The sequence below is a fragment of the Corylus avellana genome, chromosome ca9, assembly GCF_901000735.1.
Source record: "Corylus avellana chromosome ca9, CavTom2PMs-1.0".
In the NCBI taxonomy this organism is placed as follows: domain Eukaryota; kingdom Viridiplantae; phylum Streptophyta; class Magnoliopsida; order Fagales; family Betulaceae; genus Corylus; species Corylus avellana.
This window is the reverse complement of record NC_081549.1, coordinates 22,847,372-22,870,025: the sequence shown is the minus strand read 5'-3', so window position 1 is coordinate 22,870,025 and position 22,654 is coordinate 22,847,372. Positions and strand designations below refer to the sequence as shown.

The following is a 22,654-nucleotide window of genomic DNA, read 5'->3' as shown; positions in this document are numbered from 1 at the left end:
CCACACCAATGTTTATCTTAATAATCGTACCAAAGATTAAAAACAATATTTTAAATATGAGTGTTGTTAGAGATACTACAACATTTATTACAAATTCCTTGTAAACTCACATGACAATCCATGTGGCAAATATTACTTCAAAAATTAAACAATGAAATTTAATTATGGTTAACGTGACAAATATCATGTGTACTGCGATATCGGTTTGTAAATTTGATTGTGACTCACGTGATAAATGTCACGTCAATTTGTAAGGGATTGTAGTACCCAAGCATTTTCCTTTGGGTGAGATACTAATCCATTTGGATAACTAATAATTTTCTCTTCTAATACAAAACGAAATTACAAGCTATAACAATTTTCAAGTCAACGAACGAAAGCACAATTTAACATTAACAACCATTTGCTAAGCTAAGCTTGATGTACATTCGTAGCCCCAAATGAAGGGTATAACTCTCGCATAATAAAATGAAATGCAAAAATAGAGATGTTGCCGGTGACAGGAAAGCTCTGATGTAAAAATCATGCACGGCTCATGTATTGTCCTGTTCTTGAATCAACCAATATTTCATCACCTATATTTACAAACAATGGGACATTAACAACAGCACCAGTGTCGAGGGTGGCTGGCTTCGACCCACCTGCCAACAAGATTTCATTTCTCAAACAGTTAGCTGAGAGAAAGGATATGAAAAACAGAGAAAATGGGAAAAAGTAAAAGAGGGTAACCATGATTGGGGCACAGATGAGAACCGTCCAACTTGGTGTACAGATACTACCTGATAGCTTTATGGTTGAAACCCCATGCGCAAACCCAAAAAATAATTTTACTCGATTTTTGTATTTCATCGATGAAAATGCAGTGAAGGAGATTCCAAATGTCTCATTGGCAAAATTAATTTATTTTGAGGAGAGTCACTTTTGAAACCTACAGAAGCCATTTAGATGCACATTCTTCCTGGTTTATATTTACAATCTTGGAGGATTATTCTGGTTATCTACGCTGCCCCAACTTATTACACTTTGATTTGTCCAGAGGGTAATTCTAACAAACGGTAACAGATGAGCTTGCCTGCACACATCCCTCTGTCTCCACAGGCCGTGAATTTGTTGGAACTTACTTCTAATGCATTGTATTTATGAATTATGGTCCTTGAAAATTGCAAGATAACACAAATGACATTACCTTGAGCTGTGTCGCCTTTAAGACCAGGATCTACATCAACCACACTCAACTTGACTGTATTGGGCAGTTCAAAATCAATAACCTGCAAGAATACAAACAGGAAGATTGCGAACTGATACTAATATCAACAATAATAATGAACATCTAGTTATGCCATCTATACTTATATGCAAACATATGGTATGCATCTAATTTGTGAATCTAAGCGCCCTAAAACACAACAGATGGTGATTAATAGTGGAATGCTACTCCGAAACAGTATAATCATCTATGCATAATATTCCTCCCTAATGTTTACGAACACTTTTCTGGGAAAATGTCATGCTCTTTACACTCGAAACGCTCATAATTGGAGCAATGAAAAGACAACACAAAGGTTAAAAGATTTGGAAAATACTTTTCCGTTCCAAAATAGCACAATGCAGTCCATTCCCTCTTTTAGATACTTCATCTTATCCCCAACATCTTTTGCATTAAGACGAACTTCTTCATATGTATTCTGTGAAAATAAAACATCGAAAAACTGAGTACGAAAATAACTACAAAATCAGTCTTTCAATGCAGTGAGAGTTAACTTAAGACAAAATAAAAGTTTCCTTGGAAACAGGAATGCCCTCAAGTAAATGGCTAACTAGTCTAAAAGAAAAAAGAAAAAGAAATCTTTAAAGCATTTTCTTTCTATCTTTCTTTTAAAAAGAAAAAACACTATGGTACAAGCATATCAGAGGATTAGGATACTGAGAAATACCAGATCCATGAAGACAAACTGGGAGCCATCTTTGTATGTGAATTGCTTTGTTTCCTTGAATACATCTGCCTCATTAATCTGAGAAAACAACCACACATAAGGATGAGAGAGAGAAGAGATAGAGACAGAGAGACAGACCTGTCTAGGCAACATATAATGTAAATATAAGAGCATTATTATGGGTACCATATGTTCCAATGGAAGTTACATCAGGAAAAGAACAAAACAGTAGACCTATGTTTTGCATACTTGATACAATGTACTGCAATTTAAGATATTTCATATCGCATATTACACAATGATAAAGGTCTTACCTCTGGCCTCTCTTACATTTCTAGAAATAGAAAAGAAGCCACTATACATCAGTTTGAAATTCAATGTAATCATACTTCATCACAACCACAAAGTACTGGGGGTTAAGAATACTTAATAAGGGAACCTCTTTCTCCAAATGCCAAATGAAACCTTAAAAGATTTTCTGGTCTCATTGATGTTTTTTCTGGCCTAAAGATGCTTTTGTTTAGAAACATGAAGACAGAGCCGCCCAGAAAAATAAGGACCCTCAAATAGCCATGTCATACATATCTTCTGTCACCTCCAAAGAAATGAATGTTTCAACCCTTTTATACTGGTGAATCCTTCACTCAAGTAACAACACAATGGTTGTAGGCTGAGCTATAAAACTGAAGGATAAGGGGAAATTAAATAACTTAAGATTAGCAAAAAATGCTTTGAAACAATCCCTAGTTTAAAAATTTTCGTAAAAATTGAAGGAATGTACCTTTACAAAGTTGCTGTAAGATATACGTGCAGGGAATTCATAACTACCATAAAATTAGCTGAAGAGCGCACATATTACAATGTAAGACAGCTAAAGCTTTGGCACATAGTACCATAAGTCAGCAACTGATCTTTCCATAGACTATCTTATGAAAATGAAGTAGAAATGTAAGCTGCAACTGTAGAATCCCAAAGGAAAATGAAACTATTTTCACTCGGCCCAAGTTGAACAGATGATAGCATCAGTATTACTAAACAGAAAAAGAGCGATTCAATTGTGTTATAACAACATGCAAAAACCTGCTAAATCGATAAGAGATGATGCAAACATAGTTAAGATATTCAAATGTTAGCCACTGCAAACTATACTGAACTAGCACATTACTGGGACACATAAATCAACGACAGATCTGTCTGCAGTATGAAAGGCATTACCGAAACTCCAGCTCGAAAAGTTTTCTCAACCGTGTTTCCTGTTACATAATTACGCATCTTGGTCCTCACAAATGCTGCTCCTTTTCCAGGTTTCACGTGAAGAAACTCTGCAGAAGGCCAACAGGCAGAAAAGCTATACAGTTCAATCAAAACTGTAAAACAAATCTGTGTATGCATGTATGTATGTATCTATGCCCAAAAGATAAATGCGTTCATAATATCTTGCCTAACTGTAACGCCTACACCCAGAAAGAACACATAAAACACAAACACGAACAGAATGCCGCCAAACCACACACATAACAAATAAAAAAAAAAAAAAAACAATTTAGTACTCCGAAATCGAACACCAATAGAAGCAAATGGTAGTTGTCGATGTCTTTGATGCTTTGGATAGAATGTTTACCACAACATAGTCAGATATAATTAACGTATTAAATTAGAAATAGATAGTAAAGATTAAAGAACGTCAAGACTATATACCCAAAATTCTCCAAGGAGCTCCGTCTACTTCAATGTTGGTACCGACTTTGATATCGTTGCTAGACAGTGCATAAATCTCTGCACGAAAAAAAAAAAAAAACAAAAACCAAAAACCAAAAAACAGAAGCACTCACATGGCCCAAAACCCATACATTAGACGCGGAACAACCCGATTTAGCTGAAATCTAAGAACGAGAAGTGATAAGGCGTTACTCTGAAATCTGGGCTTTCCAGAAAGACCCCGCATTGGGAGAACGGAAGGCTGGGATGAGAGCGAGAGCGGGAAAATCGTTGATGATGGTGCTGGACGGTTGAAGATGGAAGAGGCCGAAGAGAGATTGAAGGCAGCCATTCCCGCCATGGTTGGTTGGTTGTCACGTGTTTGGGGAGAAAGAAAAGAAGAGAAAACGAGGAATTTCTCTCCCTCAGAATTTAGAGGGCCAAGATTGAAAACCGATTCCCCGCTTAGATAAGGAGGGGTATACGGACTGGGCCGAATTTACATTTATAACGGCGACAAACACAAATTATAACGGCGTACTCACAATTCTTTACTATATGAACCTGTTAACACGACAATGGAGATTATAAGGTCGACTAAATTAGTCATTTTGTAAGGGCACTTAAGCATGAGAGGAAGTTACCCTCCCCCAACAAAATTTGAAAATTAAAATGTAAAATCATACGATTTGTCCACAAAAAATTCCCAACAATTGTCCCTTCTTTATGGGCAACTTTTTTTAAAAAAAAAAATTGAAATTTCCTGATTTCATTACTCAATAAAAGCTTGCAATATCACGAATATAAGCGGGAATATTCTCTCCCCAAAGTTGGTCTTCTCTGAGAGCTAAAGCCATTTTTGTTAATCTATGAGTAGCTTCATTAACTGGTCTTTTAACATGAAGAACATCCATACACCAGAACCTTTAAATAAGAGTTTTTGCATCATTCATCAAATGCCCATATCTACTCCGGCAGCTCCCTTCTTTATGGGTAAAGTTATTTCCGGTTTGAGTTAGAGAAATTTTAATTTAAAAAATTAATATATGTCTTTAGAGTACTAATTATCACTTGCATTTAAACGTATTTTAAAAACAAAAATTAGTTTAATAAATTGGTTTACTTTGCAGGATTTAAACATTTCATCTTTTATTGTGCAGAAATGCCGTTTGGTTTAAAGATTATCGACACCCAAACACAACCTGTTTGATACGGAGATTTCAAAGTTATCTCCAACTTCTCACCAATGTGTCAAAAAGGTTCATCCATATTTCAATAAAGAACAATTGGTATATTTTTTTTATTATTATTATTTTTTGGTTTTGAGAAAAAATAGTAGGATGTAGAGACCAATTGTAGCTATCCTACTTGCATGTGACTATAGTAATACTTACTCGTTGAGAGCTGCATAAGAAAGGCCTAGACAATGGAAACTGCAAGTGTTCTTTCAAGTCCGATTGAGTCATAGCCTAACTCAACCCCATCAGGACATCAATAAAAATTAAAGGCGATTAATACTAATCATACGTACATGAGAAAATTAGTATATTCTTATCCTTCACTACTAATGGATCTTGGATTTATCTTATAATTTATCAGTCAAATACAAACAGGTTATTATTAACTATTGACTTAAGCATCGAAAGCTTCCAACTGGGCCTCTCCCTCTCAGCGTTATCGCGACAATTCTTTATTCTTTTGCAAGTAATTTGTTGCCAATTCAACCACTCGTTCAAAAAATTTACTGTATCAATATGTACGGGTGGAATATCTTGAGAAAGAATTTAGAGAATGCATACAATTATTCTTCCATGGACATTTCTTTGCTGTAAAGCACGGAAAGTTCATCAGCAAAAGTTATTAGTTGATTCTTAGTACAGAATGATTGCAAGGCTATCTATTTATGCATGTGCAGCTAAGTGGAGATCTAGAAATGACTTATCAACGAGGATATGCTTCAAGCACTACCATCTTTTATTGGTCTGCTGACATCCACCAAATATGAAATATCAATCAAGATTTTCCATAAACTAACGGCCACGATTTCACTTAATTATCAGCAAAATTTCCAACTGCTGAAAAATGTTCAATGTCATTTTTTATTACACTTCGAAAACTTTAGAAACTTTACTTTCCTTTGCAATATCAAACATGATCTAAGCCTTTAAAGGTAAACTGGTTTCAATCAAAGTTATTGTAGAATGAATCACACATCTCATAATACATAATTAATGAGAAGCAATTGCAAATAAACTATTTTGCTAACTTAAACATTAGAGTTTTTTTTTTGCCCATACTCTCGGGCAGTCTTTATTGTTTATTTATTATATTTTACAAGTGCAAATTGATTGGTGTTTTACACATGCATAATTGTTAGAATAAAGGGTAATTACATTTTTCCTCCATCAACTACAGAGCATTTTCATTTTTTCTCATGAACTATCAACTGTACCACCCGACTCCATGAACTACCATTTTGTGCCCAAAACCCCTTCCGTCAGTCAAATGCATTAATTCAGACAGTCAATCTGTCACTTTGCTCTCATGAGCTATAACGCAATGTTATTTTGCTTTCATGAACTACAACGCATTGTTACTTTAACCGTCTGAGTTAACGCTTTTGACTAAATGAATAAGATTTTGGATACAAAATTGTAATTCATGGGGTCAGGTGGTATAATTAGTAGTTCATGAAAAAAAAAAAAAAAAAAAGTAAAAATATGTTGTAATTAATAGGAGAAAAAAGTAATTATCCCTTATAATAATGCATATAAGAATTACATACTCTTTCTTATTAAAAATACATATAAAATTCACATGTTTATCTAAAGAATTTACTGAAAAATTTTAGTTTATTCGCAAAATAATCATTAGGTGGATAACATCGTGGTTAATAGTTAAATTAAAAGGTAGGTTAGCGTTTCTCTTTCCAACACGGTAGTTAACCGTATTCTGCGGGCACCTAACATCAGCACCTACTTGTATATGACGTCATAAATAGCTTAAATCAACGCTAACATGAGTAGGGTTTTTTTTTTTTTTTTTTTTTTCTGCGCTAACATGACTATGAGTAGTTGATTCTTGACAGAACACACTTAAATAGAATTCGGTTGGACGATGCACAACACGGCGTGGACCGGGAAGGACGAAGTCCTGCGCAACACTTGCGTGGTGTAAAGTGTAAACCGTAGATAACACACGGGGGAGATTCTAGTCATTTCGAACTCTGATTCTTTTTGCATGCGAAGGCCAATTATCCGATTGGGACTAAAAAAGCGTCTAGTGGCGCATCTTACGGTGCTGTCCTGCCGTCCAATTTTCCACACTTCCTCACTCGCGGTTGTACATAAAACACAACTACTCGCTGTCTCTGAGCTCTTCGTGTTCATTCCAAGGGCAATTTCGGTTATTTCCTTCAATTCTTTTTGGTCTCTCAATTATGATTTGAATTTGACTCATTAATAAAGAGAAAAAAGAAAAAGAAAATGAAAAAACCAAAGGGGTAAGTGTGGGAAAGCGAAGTGGGGGAGAGAGAGAGAGAGAGAGTTGGCCGTGCCTTGAAGTCTCATCATCGTGCATGCATTTCGTGCGCTTTGCTTTGCATGCACACACGCCTCCTCCTCCTCCTCCTCCGGCAAGACCTCGACTCGCCGGTTCAGCTCTCTGGTCGCCGAAATCTGAAACCTCTGATCTAGAAACCTCTCCGGCTCGATTCCCGCAAATTTCCCGATCGGAGCTCCACAGGTCGGGGACTGATCAAAAAAAGCAGACTCTTAGATGAACGATGGCCCTCCGTCTCTTTGTCTCAAATCGTATACGATAGTGAAGTAGTTTTGCTACGTTTACAGAGATATGCAGCATATTAAGGCTAGCTCTATTTTAGTCTGTTTCTCTTCGCGTAATCGACCACTTGTATTGGTGAAATCTTGGAAAATGAGTATTTAGGGATTTTAGTTTTGGTCTTTTTCTCCGATTGGATTGATTATCGTGGAATTGACTGAATAGTTTTTGGGGAAAATGTCGTCGAAGATTTGCATGAATGTACTGTGCGAGGCCTCCACGTCGATTCAATGGGGAAAAGGGTGGGCTCTGCGATCCGGCGAATTCGCTCTTCTCTGTGATAAGTGCAGGTAATCTCTATATCTATCTATCTCGTGTAGAGTTTTACGGACACGCTTAATTAGGAGGTGTTTGAGATTCGATATTTATTATGTACTCTGTATTTTCGGTGTTCTGTTCCTTTCTATTTTTGGTGTTGTGTGGATTATGACTCTATTTCTATTTTTTTGGACAATTTGTTTGCACAACATTATGAATTTATTTAATTTCATTGCGGGTGCATAAATATAAATACTATATATATATGTGCATCACAAATTTTGAATAAATTTTATATAATTGAACAAATTAGTATCGACTTCCTTTAATATATAAACGATGGACTTTTAGGTCTGCGTATGAGCAATCGGTTTTCTGTGACGTGTTTCACTCAAAGGAATCTGGTTGGAGGGAGTGCGCTTTATGTGGCAAGGTAAGATTTAGAACCCGAAAGTTTTTTACTAACTTGGTATTTGGGTTTTCAAGCCTCATATGATATAATGCTTTGGTTTACTAGCAAAGTAACAACTCTTGGTATCTGCAGCGTCTCCATTGTGGGTGCATCGCTTCCAGTTCTCTTCTTGAGCTGCTTGATTGTGGTGGCGTAAGCTGTATAAACTGTACGAAGAATTCAGGAATTGTCCCTGTAAGATTAACTTACATACTATTGATTCATGGTGCTGTTGGAAATAATAGACACATGTACTTTTGGAATTGCATTTTGTGATATAGTGATTGGGTCTTTCTTGTTATAGCTTATCATCATATTGGCGTGAAAATGCGTAGTTTAGTGGGAAATTTATAGAAATTCATACCAATGCTTTAGGGCTCATTTTCTCCACATCATTTCCCAATTTCTGCATATGTATTATCCTTTGTATGTTAGATTTGGCATACTCTATCCAAGAAATGTGCATTCAGATGATCTTATCTTCCAAGTGATCTTTCCCGTGGGTGAAAATTGGTGCATGCTCATCTGTATGCATCCTTCTGTAATGGTAATGAAAAATGGACCATCAAATATAGCAAGAAGCAATTGTGAAGGAAAGCAAATTTCTTTCTAGTCAACATGCTGCTACTATTACTGAATGAATTTGTGACACTTATGTCATAAAGTTGGTTGTTCCTTGCATATGTTAGATTATTGAAGAGCAATGTTTGAATTTTTAAGTAAACGTTTGTAGTTTTGACTATTAATGATATGCTTATAAAACATATTCACACAGATTTCAAGCAATGAAAAGCCTAATGGATCTGGCACACCCAAAGCTGATAATGTCAATGGACTGCGTTCCACTTCTGTGGACGACCAACTGGATGGAAGTAGTATTGATAAAATGAAGCTTATGCAATTGAGCAATAATACAGAGGGTAATGGGCTCAGGCACTTGCTTCAATCTCAGAATGCTGACACAAATGGGTCATTTGGGAAATTGAAACAGGAGGAAGTTTTGCCTTCCGTTGGAGAAATTGGAAGCACATTCTCAAATTTTAGTCACGCATGCAATGGATCGTCCAATACCACCAAATCAGACATGTATAACACAAATATGGGAACAAAAGATGTATATGAATCACTGCCACATACAAATTTGAGTATGACTCTGGGTACTCCAGGAAATTCAAATTCCCTTCCTAGTGCTGTTGTCGATGAAAGGGAAAGTAGCAAGATGTCCTCTTCATTCCTACAGGGGCCCAGGTCTCGCCATCTTTTGCCAAAACCCCCAAGGTCAGCCCTTGCAGGAGGTTTGGAGGCAAATGCTGGCGCGGTTTCTCAGATACGTGTTGCAAGGCCACCTGCTGAAGGACGGGGAAGGAATCAGTTGCTTCCTCGCTATTGGCCAAGGATTACAGACCAAGAGTTACAGCAAATATCTGGAGAGTATCCATCTTACATCATTTATATATTGAAAGTATACAATTATGTTTTCATGACACTGAATGTTAAATCATTTACAATATCGATAATTATTCACAAAGTCAGATAGTGATTTCCTTAATCGTGATATCTTCAAGTTCGAATTCCACAATTGTGCCATTGTTTGAAAAGATGCTGAGTGCCAGTGATGCAGGTCGAATTGGTCGTTTGGTTCTCCCAAAAGCCTGTGCAGAAGTAAGTTTTCTTGTTGAGTTGTCCTAGCCTTTCTGCTGTTAATGGTCCTCGTTGCTGTTATTATCATTGCTTACTTTTTACTTTTAACCACGATGCAGGCATATTTTCCTCCTATCTCTCAACCAGAGGGCCTTCCTCTTAGGATTCAAGATGTGAAGGGAAAAGAATGGGTGTTTCAGTTCAGATTTTGGCCTAATAATAACAGCAGAATGTATGTTTTGGAGGGGGTAACGCCCTGCATACAGTCAATGCAGTTGCAAGCTGGAGATACAGGTATCCTTAATGCCTGCATGATTTAAATCTGGATTTATATTTCTTTTTAGTGGATAGATGTACCTTATAAAGTAATCTGGCAAAAAACCATGTATTTCTTTACCGTTCATTGAACCCCTCTTTCTTGCAACTTGAATATATGCTTCCAAGATCTACTGCTTTAATTGAACTTTATCATGATATAGGCATTTCTTTAGTACTTTAACTTGTTCCTGTATGCTTCTTTTTGTTTTGTGGGGTCCATTTCGGAGTTCACTTGGGCCCTTGGCACTAATGGGATAGCCTTTCCCTTCCTTCCTGGTATTTCGTATTATGACCAAAGACTATGCCAGCTAAGTCAGCTGCCAACTTTCTGTAATGGTTTGCTTACTGAAGCTTTTTTCTTCTTCTCCATATTAATGCTTAAGTTGGAATTGAGTGCAATAGAAAAACCCCTGAAATATTAATTTCATTCCCAATGCTTGAGAATACTTTCAATCATTTGCTCTTGCATGATAAGGGACTTATTCATGCCTGCCTCCTTACTCCCTTTTTACTGTACTATGTAGGTTTTAATTTTTAATTTGTACTATCTTTTGGGATGTGAAGGCATATTGGTATTTCTAATGTGGTTTTATTTTGTTTTGCTGCAGTAACTTTTAGCCGTATGGATCCTGAAGGAAAACTTATTATGGGCTTCCGGAAAGCTTCAAGCTCTGTTGCAATTCAGGTAACAAGCCACTCTCATTTTCAAGTTAGCAACCTCAATCATATAATATTGATACAAAAATTACTAAATAAACAGGACAACTATCCATCTGTCATTCCAAATGGCGCTCATTCAAGTGAAACATTGTTTTCGGGTGTTTTTGAGAACCTACCTATAATAAGTGGTTACTCTGGCCTTCTTCAGTCAGCTAAGGGAAGCACGGATCCCCACTTAAATGCACTGTCCAAACACTTGAGTTCAACAGCTGGTGATGTTAGCTGGCACAAGTCTGAGAAGCATGAAGATAGGACAAGGGAGGGCTTTCTGCTGCCTTCAGTATTAGCGCCAGAAAGAAAAAGGGCACGAAATATTGGGTCCAAAAGTAAGAGGTTGCTCATTGATAGCCAAGATGCTCTGGAGCTGAAACTTACGTGGGAAGAGGCACAGGATTTGCTCTATCCACCTCCCACTCTTAAGCCAAGCATTGTGATGATTGAGGACCACGAATTTGAGGAGTATGATGTGAGTGATTTCAATGAAGATTTTAATTAATGTATTGTTATAAATTTTGCTTCAGTTTTTATTGCTATTGGCATCTTCTCGTTTTCCAATTTATGTGAGTTTATGTCCCTAGTTAATTTTTAAAGAAAATTCTTCTATAATCTTGATCTTTGATGTGTGTTCATGAATATGGGTTGTCAGACAAGGGTGCTGCTGGTGTATGATGCTGTGAATTTCTATATTTAAACTTATATACTTATCAATGTTTCAACCTCTCTTTGCAACAGGAGCATAGAGCATAAAACAAATTCAAAAATGATAACAATATATGTTGGACAAATTTAAAATTTTGCCTCTGCCTCCAACACATGGACCAAAAAAAAAAGAAAAAGAAATCCGCAACATCTGCCCCAGCCCTGTACAAACAATCTAAAACTTCAAGAAATTCTAATTATTACGTTGTTCATGAAACTTTGTGAGTGACATCTAATATATTACACGTCTGTCAAACAGGAACCTCCAGTTTTCGGAAAAAGAAGTATTTTCGTTGCCCGTTCAACTGGGTAAGGATTTGTATGACTATTCAAATGTTTTGGTATGTGAGGATAGTGTAATAATGAATTTAGAAACTCACTTTGACATGCTAAATGTTCTGGCACCAAGTACACCAGTCTATGATGGTGCCACTTCTACTGAGGATTTAGAAGGGCACCTTTTTCCTTTTCCTTGCCTCTTATCTTGTCCTGATGCAATTATATGTGTCGACTACTTGTGCTTTGAAGGTATTTGTATTTCCTCCATCTAATTTTAAATTAATAAGCTTGATCTTCAGGGGACAAGAGCAATGGGCTCAGTGTGATAGTTGCTCCAAATGGCGAAGGTTGCCAGTTGATGTACTTCTTCCTCCTAAGTGGACATGTGCAGACAATAATTGGGACCAAAGCAGGTAAATATGCCTTTTTTTTCTGTTCTATGTTTTATTTGATCATGACAACTAGTTGAATAAGTCTTTATGATTCCGCCTTTTTTGTCCTCAGGTGTTCATGTTCTGCACCAGATGAATTGAACCCCAGGGAACTGGAACATCTTCTCAGACTGAACAAAGGTATGATGCCAGATTCTGTGCCCCTTAATTTAGTTGTAAAGATTAGATAATCACTGCTGCCTTGTCCACTAAGAAAATGGTTTTTCCATCTATTTAATAGTTTAATTTGTCTAAGGGTATCATCCCCTGTAAGGTTCATAGTCTCACAGAAATGTAGCAGTGTATCTCTTCACCCCATAAATTAGAAAGAAAAGAAAACGAAAGTCTCTACATTGGTCTGTCACTTCTGTGGTCTTTAGAATAGAAAAGAGCATAAATGCTTACTGGCCTCCTTTATCCTGAAATTGGACAACCTAGAATGAGTCTGGCTCACACATTTGGTATAACATGCTTGTGCCAGTCCACAAAGGTCAAGCTTTAAGCTTCGATTGGTTGGACTTCAACAAGGGAAGCTTTAAGCCATGCTTTGGAAATACAGATACATGGCCACATTAGCGCGTGGAATTTGGAAGATACGAAAATCTACCAAAGACGGGTATGGAATTTGGAAGATATGAAAATCTAGCATAGAATCATAGATGGGTGTTTGCAAGGATGGCACGTGCACTCACTTTTGGGTTGGTCTCATTTATTAATCAACTGATCTATGCACATGAGTACATACATATAGAATGCACAAAGATTGGCTGCTCAAAAGTTGTTACATTTATATAGTCAATCAAAGTGATTTTTAGTGCATATTCTACCTCATTAAATTTTGAAAAATTGTTGATATTGATTATACCTTACTGTTTCATAGAATTCAAGAAAAGGAGAATAGTAACAAGCCATAGGCCAAACCAGGGGCATGAATCTTCTGGCCTGGATGCTTTGGCTAATGCTGCCATTCTAGGAGACGGTGCCAGTGACCCAAGCACTCCATCAGTTGCTACCACAACGAAACACCCCAGACATCGTCCTGGCTGCACCTGCATTGTGTGCATCCAGCCCCCTAGTGGGAAGGGCAAGCACAAGCCTACATGTACATGCAATGTGTGCATGACAGTTAAACGCCGCTTTAAAACCCTAATGATGCGCAAAAAAAAACGTCAATCAGAGCGGGAAGCAGAGATCGCCCAGAGAAATCAGCATACATGGGGCTCTAGGGATGAAGCAGAAGTAGACAGCAATTCTAGGCATGCATCATCGCACATTGATCCTTCAGAGAATGAAACTAGGTCAGGAAATGAGTTAGAATCCAAGAGCCCAAGCAAATTGGCTGAAACTGGCAAGGGACAATTAGACTTGAATTGCCATCCTCAACGCGAGGAAGAACTGCAAATGGGATCAAAACGTGTGAGCATGATAGGTCTTCTTGAAATAGCAAGCCTTCCCCTGGAGACATATCTGAAGCAGAATGGTCTTACAAGCTTGATCACTGAGCAACAAGCAAGTTCAGCATCACATGTTCCGCCACAACCCACAAATGAGAATGAGGGACAATTTAATGATTGCTGTTTATCTGCTGTTCAAGAGCGAGAAGGTGGGGGCGAAGAGTACTGTGGACCAGATCAAAGCCAAACTGATGCGCAATCATGAAGTTTCAAGTAGTGCTATACCTCATACTTTTATGGCATTTTTATTTCACTTTGTTGATGTGGCATTGCTAATTAGTCATTGGATCAGTTCTTTTTTCACAAAAATAACAAATAAATTCAAGGACTGATTGGCAGCCACATCAGCAAAGTGTGATAAATGTGTGGTATATAGCATTTCTCTGAAGCTTCCGTTTCTTTTCGAACCTTTTATTTTTGTTGCTTGCCTGTCGGATACTCAGTAATTTATAGCTCTTCCTCCGGTTTGCAATATGTTTCTTTTGTTCAGTGGGTGGATGTGCATTTTCTTTTCTTATATAATTTGTAATATATACACATAATTCTTTTAAAAAATTTTGATGAGTTGTATACAGAGGCTTTCTCGTAGTGTTTTCTTTCAAATTGGGTCGGAGAAAATTTAGTTAACTCAGTCTATTAAATTGACATTTATCCTATTTTCACATGTAATTTTAATAGGATTAAAAAAGAGGGTGACATTTCGAATGTTATAAAGACAAATGTCAATTTAATAGATCAGTTTTTTTAAAAAAAAAATCTCCAACCCAATTCTGAAAAAAAAATTTTGTCCCTCCACCTCCTCCCATAATTAGAACTTTTCTTGTTTTATCCAACAACTATACTTTGGGCGGAGGACCAGCTCTTGGTCTTGGTCGCTGCCTTAACTGGCTCCAACAGATTTTTTAAATCCAAAGCAATCATTTCTAATGCAAATATCAACTGTGTTAACATGGTAGTATTTTTTTTTTTTTTTTAAGGGAAAAAATTCTATACTCATTTATTGATAAAAGATCGCAAGCAAGAGTTCTAAAAGCAAATCATAACTGAAGCTAAAGTTACATACGTCAACAACATACCAATTAACCATAACAAAACATTCATTAACCCATGATTATTCATCAGGTTTAAAAACAAATCTGCACCAAACAGACACATTCAAATACATAGATAGCGCTTATAATGTAACAATATTTATTAATATTTAGATTTTTTATTTTTTATTTTTATTTTTTTAGTAAGATAAAAAAAAAAATAATATTAACCCAGTTACATAGAAGTATAATATTTAGCGTTACTCATGTTAATGTCTAGAGTAATGTTAAATGCGCAACTCTCGGTCCACTTTCATACAACTTGATTGATCTAGCGGTACCCATCAGCCCTTAGATTTTTTATTTTTTTAGTAAAGGTTGATCTAAGGGCTTATGGGCACTACTACATCAATCCAATTGTATTAGAGTAAGATAAGAGTTGAGTATATAATATTACTCTATATAGCATTACTCTAATATTTACAAATTTAAATTTTTTAGCATTTTTTTTTTCTCTATTAACAATGATTGATTTAAAGATTAGATTAAAACCGTTGTGTCTACATCATAAGATAATTATGAAATAAAAATATTCGATTTCTAGACTCACTCAACCAAAGCAATGATCCACCATTGTTGGCAAGAGAATAAATATGGACCCTTTAACAGTTGTTTCGTGGGATAAAATACAATTTTTTTAAAACCGCAAATTGGCAGCTTGACCCAAAATACATGTGAATAGAAATAAAACTAATGGATGGCCGTCTTGAAACCATGATCGACGAAGGTTGTTTTGAAATCATCACCAAAGACTATCATTTGGATGAGATTGACATGGTCGTCTCTCGTCTCCGACACATTAGAAGGAGGGCCTGCACCCATCCATAATGAACTGATAATGTTATTAATCATTATTTAGGGGCTTAATCTGGACATTGCTTCTCATAGTCCCAAGGGATCCCCCCCTTCCCGTGGGTATTGGGTAGGTAGTAAGACTCATATTATTTGATGGATATTTTTATTCACATGATTTAATATAATACCAAAACAATATTAAATTTGAACTTGTACTCTACAACTTGGATTGAAATCTTTAGCAATTTAGACACCACATTGTAAAGAGTTATTACCCTTCTTTATTTATTCCAATTAAATATTCCACGTTATTTATGCGGCCCAAAAGGAAAATAAGTACTAATCAATCCTACCCTACTTTTCAAACTTTCAATTATAAGTTTCCAAATTTGACTATATGCCTTGGTTGAATTCAATCTTGGCAGGAAAGAAGAATCAATAAAATTCACACATGGCCACAGTATGACTTTTGCTCAACCAACTTGGACGACAAAATAGGCCTCCTCCCATACATGCATTCAATGGAGGGCAATTTTCCCAAGGCATTGCTTGCTACATTGTACAAATTTGGCAGCCATGCAAAAGCCATATAAACATTGGGAAGCACCAGCTGCAGGATAAAAGAAACAGTCATGGAAATAGGAAGAGATTCTGCTGACATGGAGTAAGATTTCCAATACACATTCCTGTAATGCGTATCTCTAAGAATATATGTACCACATACATAGGAGGGGAAGGTAAAGGAACATGCAAATTCCCATATATAGATGGCATTCTGGATTAAGCGAAACTAATTGAACCCGGTCCAACCGGGCTTGTACTATCTACAAAAGAACATCCTCTCTTTGATGATCTTGAGGGATGGAGCGTGGAAGAACCACATGTTTATCTTCTATATATTGTGTTGAATCACCAAAAAAAAAAAAGCACCAAAAAAAAAAAAAAAATTGTAAAAAAATGCACATTATAGACAAAATCAAAAACCCTCAACACTAGCTCTCCGCACAGTTGACGATGATGATTTCCGGCTTTCCTGCCGTTCAAGCTCCTCCAAAGAGAGGGTGGAGGAACAAGCACGCGGAGGAAGAGACAACGGCAAGGCAGGTCGTCTAGTAGGAGAAACAGATGGTCGGGCTCTTGATGGTGGTGATGGTGAGAAACTTAACCTTGGAGCTGGAGTAATGATTCCATTTAGACTCGGTGACTTTGACATCCTTTTTCCTGCAACGGTTGCTGGTTCTTGCAGAGGAAAACGACAGGAATACTTCATGTCTTGTATGATTTTGAGATTGTCAACAACAGTTCTCATGGTAGGTCTGTCTGAGGGGTCCTTCTGAAGACATCCTTGTGCAATATCAGCTACTATCTTGGCTGCTTTGGCTGGGAAACGGCCTTTTAAATGAGGATCCATGATCAGTGAGATTCGACAGTCATCTGCCAGGAAAGGCCGGCTCCATTTAACCAAATTCCTCTCTTCCTTAGGATGACGACTGTCAAGATTCTTCCGGCCAGTAAGTAGTTCTAGAAGAACTATTCCAAAACTCCAAACATTGCTTTTGGGAGTGAGCCGTCCTTCCTCAACTGTCTCCACTGAAAGGTTTGCCACTGCCTGTAAACATGAGTAAAATGAATGCTAATCAACCCATTGACACAAGTGGATCATGTTAAAAAGAGCATGTATTATTACGCACTGAGTCGGACTTCAAGTTTAGCAGAAATAAGATCAACTTAGTCAGAAAAGGAACATCATCACTAAGCAATGTAAAAGAACTCACCACTGAATTATTAGAGATCTCTATCTCAGGAATGTGGCCAACACAACCATATCCTGAGAGCTTCGCGCGAAAATCTTTGTCAATCTGTATGTTGGCAGTTGAAAATTCATTGTACATCGCCTGTAAATACAAGGGGAGCTTTCAGTAAACACAGAAGAATTACTACACTTAAGGAACAAAAGACTTGAATAATAATTCTTGATCATTTCAAGCACATCTTCTCCAATTTTCTTGTCCAAAAAAAATTAATATTGTCCCAAACATCGACTGTGTTTCACTATTAGCCCATAACATCTACACGATGGAATGGATAACATTGGTATTTCAATCATATAAAAGGAAACTAACAGCCTAGGGTAAACATCAAATAGACATTATCCTCTTCTCAATACAAAAAATATGCTACTCCATAACTGCTCAGCATGACTACATAAGGCAGCACAAATAGCTGCAACCAATTTCATTAATTATAAAACAATAACGCAGACAAGTTCTGATTACCTGGAAAGGCCCTTCTTCATGCAAGAAAGTAAGACCTTGTGCAGCACATATAGCAATTTTCATTCTTGTATTCCAATCAATGGGGGGCCCGTCCGACCTCCCATATAATAGCCGGTCCAAGCTTCCATGAAAGAGCCTCTCGTATATCAACATTCTTTGTTCTGTACCTTCACGTGCATGGTAACCAAGCAATTTACAAAGATTTGGATGATGCAAAGATGCAATTGTGTTCACCTCATTTATAAACTCCTTCAACCCCTGGAGGAACACCAACACAGTGACAATATTACAATGCGGTCAAGCATTTCTAATATTTAGAATGCAAAGTGATCGAATTCATAAAGTCTCCAACGTAAGTGAAGCCATAAGTTGTATTTCATTTCACTCTTGACACTTAAAGAGGGTGAACTAGTAAAATATACAATCAGCAACACTTCTAATACATGACAATGTTCCCTGCCATAAAGTTTGGAATATACATTTAAGCATGCACACCATGTAAGGATTGTGGAGAAAGGAAGCGCGTATGCTTAAAGAAAGGCAGTTAAGCTGCCTTTCAACCCAACAGCATGACTCACGGATGAGTGAATCTCCACTTACAGAATCTGTACTGCTTTTCACACCAACTTAGAGATATCCTGAACTCCAAAGAGGAGTGGTCTCAAGTTCTTAGTTATGTTTGCCTATGAACATATACAGCATATTTACGATCACCTGGGGAATCTAAAAATGGGGTGCAAAAACAAAAACAATTTTGTGGGGTAGCGAAACAACAAATTTTGCTGCCAAAAATAACAAAATGATGACAGTTCAACCAATTTATAAAAAGTTATTCATGTTTAAGTGCCAAAGATTATCAGTGAGGGAGATACCAAGAAGATGAAAAAAGATTCAGTCTGATCACCCTAAAAACCGTTATATGTATGTAATACCTGAGTAGATGGGTGAAGGCGAGTAACAGTTGCTTCAAACTTCTTTGAACTAGAAGCATCATCCCCAAAAGAAGCTCTATATATAATGGAGGAAAGACCTTCTGAAACACATCTGTCTGAAGAGAAATGGTAGCAAGCCGCAGCAACTTCTTCATATGAAAAGTTTCGGAGTGCTCCTGTAGGAGGCAATGGCAATGGTCCAGAAGCGTAGAGAGGCCCACTACCAGTTCCTGACTTAAAGCTTCCTGTAGTCTTCAATGCAGCAGCACACTGAGGTGATGGGAGAGGAAGAGGTTGTGGACTCGGGGACCGTTGTTCCTTTATTGATCCAGTTCGGTACCTCGAGTCTTCCTGTTCTTCAAATTCAACTGATGAAAGAGCATCTTGCTCTGCGGCATCAAGAGACGATGGGGCAGATAATGCACGTGTTCTATTGTTGGTGACTTTGTTAACTGGCTGAATGGGTTTCACTCTGGTCCTAAAACTCGGTGGTGCAGACTGTAGTGTCCGGGTTCGGATTTGGGGTTCTGGCAACACTGTAGGTGTTTGATCCTTAGGGTTAGCACGGTTGATATAAAATGTCTGCTCAGACTTTTTCTTCTTACTCTTCAAAACCGTGAAACACCCCATCTTACGGAAAAACTCTTTAATAAGGTTGTCTATCTTTCTGCAAAGAAGAAAAAAAGAGCATATCTATCAATTGAAGTCTTAAACTTCGCAAGCTTCATGAATACCAAGGAAGTAAAAAGAAAAAGCAACCTTTGACAATAATTCATGTAGACACACACCCTAATATTTCATAAGATTGGATTGCCAAATATCACCCCAACATGAATAAAGCATTAAAAGCGAAAAGGAAAGTAAATTGCCCAGTTGCCAACTAAGATAATACCATAATAGTTAAGTCCTCCACCTTCCTTTTATAGAAGATTTCAAACAGATGCATCATACATGCTTCTACACAAGTGTTATTGTCATTTGTCAAAAGATGTATCTCAAGAAACCTATGTAGACAGTGTCAATCTCAATTCCCCTTACTACAACACCACCTAAAATTTGGGTGGGTCATGGTCCACCTTTTCATCGCTTGCTTGGATGATATCCCACCTAAAATTTGATAATTCATTTCCATACAGTGAACCTTTCTGCAACTAAAATGTTAATCAATGAGCGAAAGACCACCCTCCAAGTCCCTCCCACATCATCTAATCGCAAATCTATCCAAGAATGCCAACTTGGCAATAATATCTTGGTAATGAACTATATCAGTATTAAATTGCAGCTACTAAAGGATCAAAAATTAAAACATCACATACACTGATGCTCTTTTCATCAAAATACAAGAACCCCAGGAATCAGCATCAATTAAACTTGACCAAAAAGTAACCCAGATCCATAAAAACCCAAATCTTGCCAGAAGGAAAAATACCCATTATTTCACAACTCGGAAAACAAAAAAAAAAGAATCAGTCAATAAAACTAAATAAAATCATTGGATAATTCTCTGTCCCTGAAATCACAGCGATTAGTCACACCCATTTACACCCAAAAGGAAAATCAAGCAACAACCTTAACAACCCCAGTTAATCAGGGCCACCAATTCTCGACAAAATCTCTACCAAAAAGAAAATTAAGAAAAAAAAAAACCCCCGAACTTTTCCGAGAATCCCGATCAGAAGAAAACGAAGGAGCTGAACCAAACCTGGAAAATAGGAGGCACATGAAACTCCCTCCGGTAGAAGATCGAGAGATGCCAAAAAAATATTATGGAACTGGAATCTGTGGTCTTGATTTGATGAAGGAAAAAGCTCCCAACAAGTCAAAGAAAGCAGATGGGGGAAGGCTGAAAGCCTAGAGATTTTTGAGAGAGAGAGTCCCAAAGCGGAATGGAGCCCAATAAGCAGTGGTCAAACCTACCCAAAACCCAGATTTAATTAAACCATTAAAGTACCATTATAATTCATCTATACACAACAGAAATAGTTTTCTTTATTCTCCTTTTGACGTTTATGCCCTTTCCATTTTCCTATTTTTAAAATGCTGTTGTCCTCAAAATGACCTGGAATGCCCTTGGGTATTTTTTTTTTTACTAATCATCGACAAGCTGGATTTTGAATGAGTACATCTTGACTAGTATGCCTAAATAGGTATATACGAAAATAATGGAATTTCATATTTATTACTAAGCCAATTTGTTCACTCAATATCTATTATTTGGGTTTAATTATGAATAATTTGACTATTATTTGAGCGTCTGCATTTTCCTTTTCCTATGTCTTTTAACCCAAAAATAAAAAAACGTAAAAGAAAGATAACAACAAACTTCTCATTTGATTGTTGTTTTTATGAAATTTGTTTGAATAATATATTAGGAAAATTATTCTCTATATTGAGAGTCAAATATAGAATAATCAAACATACCAATTTAAAAATATAGCTAGTCAAATCGAACCATTTAATCGAAAACTGGCTTATAAAAAATAGATAATCATCATCTTATTATACACTATTTTTTCTTTTTATAATCTCAATAATATTGATTAAATAGAGTCTTGCTCAGCAAGTACACGTGGGATAATGTTAGAAGGAAAATCTACCGCCCACAATTGCTCAGTTGATAAAAGTAGTGCATATTGTGCTACACTATTAACCACCTCATTGACGCTATGAGGGACGTGCTCCACCTGCCACACTTGAAACTGTTCCAGCTGGTTCTTCGCGTCTGCCATCGCTCGGAAGCTTCCCCCGCCATGCATCCCTACTTCGTATTAACTGGACAATCTCACATGCATCGCCTTCCAAAATAATTTTGTTCAAAGCCATAATGCATCCCACTTGCACTGCCCTTCTCACTACCAAAGCCTCTGTTGTAGAAGTAGGGGTGGAATTTAAAACTGTCTAACCGCTACAACCGTTAACCGCCTAACTGTTTAATTGCTTTGAAAGCGGTTAGTAAAAACCGCTAACCGCCTAGGCAGTTGCGATTAGCGGTTAGTGGGTTTTGGAAATCCGCTAACCGCTTTATATATATATATATATATATATATATATATATATATAATAAATAACAATAAGTCATGAGTTTATGAACTTTTTTTGATTGATTGAAATAGGCCTCAAGCTTCAAGTTCAACCATGTTGGTTTTTTTGGTTGCGTGTGAGTTTATGAACTTGTTTGTATTTTATTTTATTTTTATGTGTGAGTTTATGAACTTGTTTAAGTTTATGTATAAGACTACAAGTGAAATGATGATTTTGTTGTAATTTTATTTGTATATTATATTATGTGTAGATTTGTAGAAGGTGGCCAACAAAATTTTGGTATAGAACAATTTTTAATGCTAAAATGGCCATGAAAGGGGAAAAAACAAAAAAAACAAAACGTTTAAAATGAGCAAAAAAAATGTTTAAAGTGAGCCCAAAACTGGTCAAAAAAGCAGTTAGAAAAAAGCAGTTATCCCAAAGTGGTTAACCGCTACCCGGTTAGCGGAGGCGGTTAGTAAAAATTACTAACCACCTAGGCAGTTGCGGTTAGCGGTTTTAGCTACTAATCGCTAACCGCAACCGTTATTTCACCCCTAACTGTAGAAGGATATTGAATGAAAGGTTTTGTATCACAATACATTGCCATCACATCTCCCCTGTGATTACGTGCCACCACTCCCAAACCCACTCTCTTATTCCCTCGATCCACGGGTGTATCCCAATTAAGCTTTACATATCCCCCCAGAGGGGCCTTCCATAGTAGCGTTGTATTTTGTATATCTGGGTGTTCAGGGTCAAAATCCTTTACTGGAAGTGCCATTGCCGTTTCATAAGCCTCAATCTGCTCCCATG

At 37.0% G+C, this 22,654-nt stretch overlaps 3 protein-coding genes across 3 annotated transcripts; 1 reads left to right on the top strand and 2 right to left on the bottom strand.

Annotated features, from left to right (window-relative positions):
- Window positions 1-98: 98 nt before the first annotated feature.
- On the bottom strand, window positions 99-4,062 carry LOC132192244 (uncharacterized). Its single transcript, XM_059607520.1, has 7 exons — window positions 3,846-4,062; window positions 3,633-3,710; window positions 3,150-3,256; window positions 1,935-2,012; window positions 1,584-1,685; window positions 1,187-1,268; window positions 99-641 (listed from the first exon to the last, which is right to left on the bottom strand). The coding sequence occupies exons 1-7, from the start codon at window positions 3,991-3,993 to the stop codon at window positions 523-525; spliced, it is 714 nt and encodes a 237-aa protein (XP_059463503.1). The 5' UTR covers window positions 3,994-4,062; the 3' UTR covers window positions 99-522.
- A 3,077-nt stretch (window positions 4,063-7,139) lies between these two features.
- On the top strand, window positions 7,140-14,311 carry LOC132191807 (B3 domain-containing transcription repressor VAL2). Its single transcript, XM_059606911.1, has 12 exons — window positions 7,140-7,762; window positions 8,082-8,163; window positions 8,275-8,376; window positions 8,957-9,612; window positions 9,747-9,843; window positions 9,942-10,116; window positions 10,749-10,825; window positions 10,901-11,326; window positions 11,819-11,868; window positions 12,138-12,251; window positions 12,343-12,410; window positions 13,150-14,311. Exons 1-12 carry the CDS (start codon window positions 7,650-7,652, stop codon window positions 13,926-13,928), a joined length of 2,739 nt encoding a protein of 912 aa, XP_059462894.1. The 5' UTR covers window positions 7,140-7,649; the 3' UTR covers window positions 13,929-14,311.
- A 2,036-nt stretch (window positions 14,312-16,347) lies between these two features.
- On the bottom strand, window positions 16,348-20,730 carry LOC132161938 (probable serine/threonine-protein kinase PBL1). Its single transcript, XM_059572162.1, has 5 exons — window positions 20,520-20,730; window positions 18,818-19,484; window positions 17,886-18,143; window positions 17,385-17,504; window positions 16,348-17,218 (listed from the first exon to the last, which is right to left on the bottom strand). Exons 1-5 carry the CDS (start codon window positions 20,537-20,539, stop codon window positions 16,586-16,588), a joined length of 1,698 nt encoding a protein of 565 aa, XP_059428145.1. The 5' UTR covers window positions 20,540-20,730; the 3' UTR covers window positions 16,348-16,585.
- Between the last annotated feature and the right edge of the window lie 1,924 nt (window positions 20,731-22,654).